This window comes from Elephantulus edwardii, unplaced genomic scaffold (assembly GCF_000299155.1).
Source record: "Elephantulus edwardii isolate Elephantulus edwardi_28Jun2011 unplaced genomic scaffold, EleEdw1.0 scaffold00015, whole genome shotgun sequence".
Taxonomy (NCBI): domain Eukaryota; kingdom Metazoa; phylum Chordata; class Mammalia; order Macroscelidea; family Macroscelididae; genus Elephantulus; species Elephantulus edwardii.
The window spans coordinates 5,459,720-5,463,284 of NW_006399765.1; the positions used below are offsets into that span (position 1 = coordinate 5,459,720).

Here is a 3,565-nt window from a genome sequence, read left to right on the forward strand (position 1 = left end):
ATTATGGTTTGTGAAAGAGTTTATAAAGTATTGGTTTGGACTTTTTTTTCTTCAGTCTTTCATATATTATTTGTTCCATAATGTTAATTAAAATCCAAACAATGTCAGATTATCCATTCATTCCTCACTGCCTTTCCCTTCACTCATTTCAATAAAATGTTCATTGTCTCTCCATTAATTTTCAACTCCTTCATTGTAATGTTTGATAAATGCCCTTTGTTGTTTTCTTGGAAGATGAATTTAGAAACACACTTATTGTTGCAAAAGTAACTTTGCATAATAAGAAATTAATCTTGTGCCTTTTTAATATACCTAATGCCTTTTTTTAATACACAGTGTTACCAGTTGGAATTAATATACAATAAAAAGTGAAATTCACTTGATGCAGAAATGAAAACTTTCATGTTAGATAAATATTAGTGTTTCTAGTATTTTTGAATGTTTGCTAATTAGCATTAAATTATTATCCTTGTTAGAGTTATATGAAATAAGGATAGTTTGTGCTTGCAAGCATGACAAGAAATAATGATAGTTTGTGCTAACATGTAGACCAAACATATTTAAACGTTCTCAGTTTTATTATTTGCAGAAACTTAGGACATAAGGATACTATACAGTTAAATAGTAACTTGATTGAGTTGATTAACTTATTTAAGTTCCCTTGTACATCTTCTGGGACTGAGTTACCACTGGTTATTTGCCAGGTTGTTTGCAAGAGCGTACTCTTGTGTTTGTTGCATGGCAAAGAGCCTTGTTGTTACTCCTTACTGGAGCTGCTGCATCAACATAATGGATGTACAAAATAATTCTTTCAAAATCAGTCAGATCTGTTACCTGTTACTATAATCCACCCTTGCTCAGTAAGCACTTATATTGGATTTAGTTGCACATCAGGTGAATGTAGCAAGAGTTAGATTCAACACTTCATTCCTACATCTTGTTAGAGAGTAGTATATTCTCAAGAGTCTCACAAGGATAAGGAGTTTAAATTACACAAGAGAGGACCATAACAGTTGATGATTGTGAAGGTGGTGAAGTAGTCTGAAACAGCCTTGGGACCTTTTGAACTTTATTTCCGGATGACACATTCCCATGTACTGGAGCTGGTATCTTTTTTTTTCCCCATTTTCTGCCAGTTAACTTAGATTTACTGTTTTATTCTCTTGTGTCCTGGCTGCTTGTCATGTATGTGCTTTGAACCTCTAGTGCCCCTGTTTTATTGATGCCCTAGACATGTGCTTATATTGCTTCATGGGCAATCTCCTGATGTCAAGTTGTAATGAAGCTTCTGAGTTTTCTTTCCAACTTTTAAATTTGTACTTAGGTTGCGTAACTCTAATAGTAGAATGAAATGACCTACTTTTAGTCTTATTCTTTTGTTGTTGTTTATCCAGGGGCTGCTTATTGTCAGTTTATGGACATGCTGTTTCCAGGTTCCATTGCCTTGAAGAAAGTGAAATTCCAAGCTAAGCTAGAACATGAATACATCCAGAACTTCAAAATTCTACAAGCAGGATTTAAAAGGATGGGTGTTGACAAAGTAAGTGGATTTTATTCTTTCATTTAGGTTAATGTTTCTTTCATAATTGTTATTAAGGATTTAAATGCTAGCCCATGACTCTGGGTTTTTCAGTTCCTAGTTTTTATAAGCCTCTTCAACAGCACACGGCATTTATGAACAAGGTTTATTTCTACTTTCTCATTGTCACCTTTCTACCTGATTCTTTTTTCCTCCCTTCACTTGAGGAAAATTCATGTTGGTGACTGGAAAAGTCAACATATAAATCTATACAGATGATGTCTTATCTTTTTCTTTTTCATTACTCTTTATTTTCGGTGAGTTTGAAATCTAGTCTTTAATGTCTGGATTCATTTCTCTGCAGCATATCATAGATCAACTAGATAATTCCAATACAAAGATACTAGAAAGGCTGCTATTTGTGCTCCCAGGAAGATCTTAGTAGGTGCTGAGAAGTTCCCTTCTCCCTCTAAGGTTATTTGAAGGTACCAGAAACATAGTCCTTTAGGCCTCACTGGGACATGTATTCCCTCTGTTGTAGGAAGTAATAGATTATTTCAAAAGGAGGCATATTTCTACATCTCAGCATTATGAAAACAAAATTACTCACCACTGGGCCACCAGGCAACATCAGAAATAGATGGAGAAAAGATTACCTTTTTTAAGGATTTGATCTTAATTGAATCCACAGTCAACACTCTTGGTACTAGCAGACAGGAAATCAAAAGACGGGTAGCATTATGAAAACTGCTGTCAAGGACCACTCCAAGGTGCTGAGGAACAGAAATCAAATGACAAATGGAATGAAATCTGTGTTTAAAACTTCTAGGGGCTTAGTAGTTCTTGCCTCTAAAAGAATTTTTTTTTCTCATTTTTAAATTTTTTTAAAAAAAATTTTATATGAATTCATATGTGTTGTGTTTCACACATTCCTTCACTCACATTGTTTCATACACTCATTTATATACATGGTGTTTTGTTGTTTTTTAATTTTATTTAAATAGCATTTAGTTTATTACAAATATTTATTATTGGCTTCCCATATTTCCCCCCTTTTGTTTTTATCATAATTATGTTATCATCTAGATGGGCATCCTTTATACACAAATAAACAAAACAAATTAAACATAATAAACTCAAAAGAAATACTTTAAAAAATCTCCATATGATCAGAAGGATTCAGGTTGAATATTCCTTGAAAAGTTTGTTTTAATTGACCCATTGCCACAGTGCTTGTCGAAACCAGTTCTGATTAATCTCCTTTGTCAGTGTGTCCTTTGCCATTCCCTGTCTCTCCTCCCTGAGCGAGATTTCACACTGATTCATAAGGAAAAGGGTATTCTCTTAGCTACTTCCTGCTGAAAAGGGACGCTGTAGGTTTCAGGCTGAAGATCTTCTCTCACTCTAAAGGGCCCCTTTGGCAATAGGAAACACGTAGACTATTGTGGAGATTGATTTTGAAATTTAGATGCACTGTACACCGTGTTTTATAAAACCCAATCATCACTGACCTATGCCTACTAGTACCTCATCTTTTCAGGTCCAAATTGGATCTTTCCCATACCTTCACCATTACCCACTCATCCTTCGCCCATCTGCCTACCAGCTTAGTTGTCCTAGTGATTTCCCCCCACCCCATATTTTGCCTTCTTGTCTCCCATCTCGTCGCCTTTTGGACTTATATACACACCTTACTAGTTATCCTTTTGTTTTTATAATAATGGTCTTTTTTTTTTTTAAATAATGGTCTTAAGTAATAATTTTCCTTGTGAGACTGAGTTAGTTTGCTCAGCATAATGCTTTTTAGACTCTCCCATGTTATATTTTACAAAATCATTGCTCCTTAGTGCTGCATAGTAATTCCATTGTGTGAATGTATCACAATTTCTCAGTCCACTTGTTTGTAGATGGACATTTGAACTGTTTCCATTTTTTTGCTATTGTGAATAACACTGCTGTGAACATAGGTGTACAAAATATGTTTCTCCTTTTTTTTTAAATTTAGGTTGTTTATTTTTCATTTCAATGAACATCTACAGAGATTTT

General features: G+C 34.3%; 1 protein-coding gene across 1 annotated transcript in view; it reads left to right on the forward strand.

Annotated features, from left to right (window-relative positions):
• MAPRE1 (microtubule-associated protein, RP/EB family, member 1) overlaps positions 1-3,565 on the forward strand; it is a 28,846-nt gene that overhangs the window by 12,606 nt on the left and 12,675 nt on the right. The window contains exon 2 of the mRNA XM_006881689.1: positions 1,395-1,540. Within this exon, the coding sequence (XP_006881751.1) occupies positions 1,395-1,540 (146 nt within the window). The remainder of the gene's footprint in view (positions 1-1,394; positions 1,541-3,565) is intronic.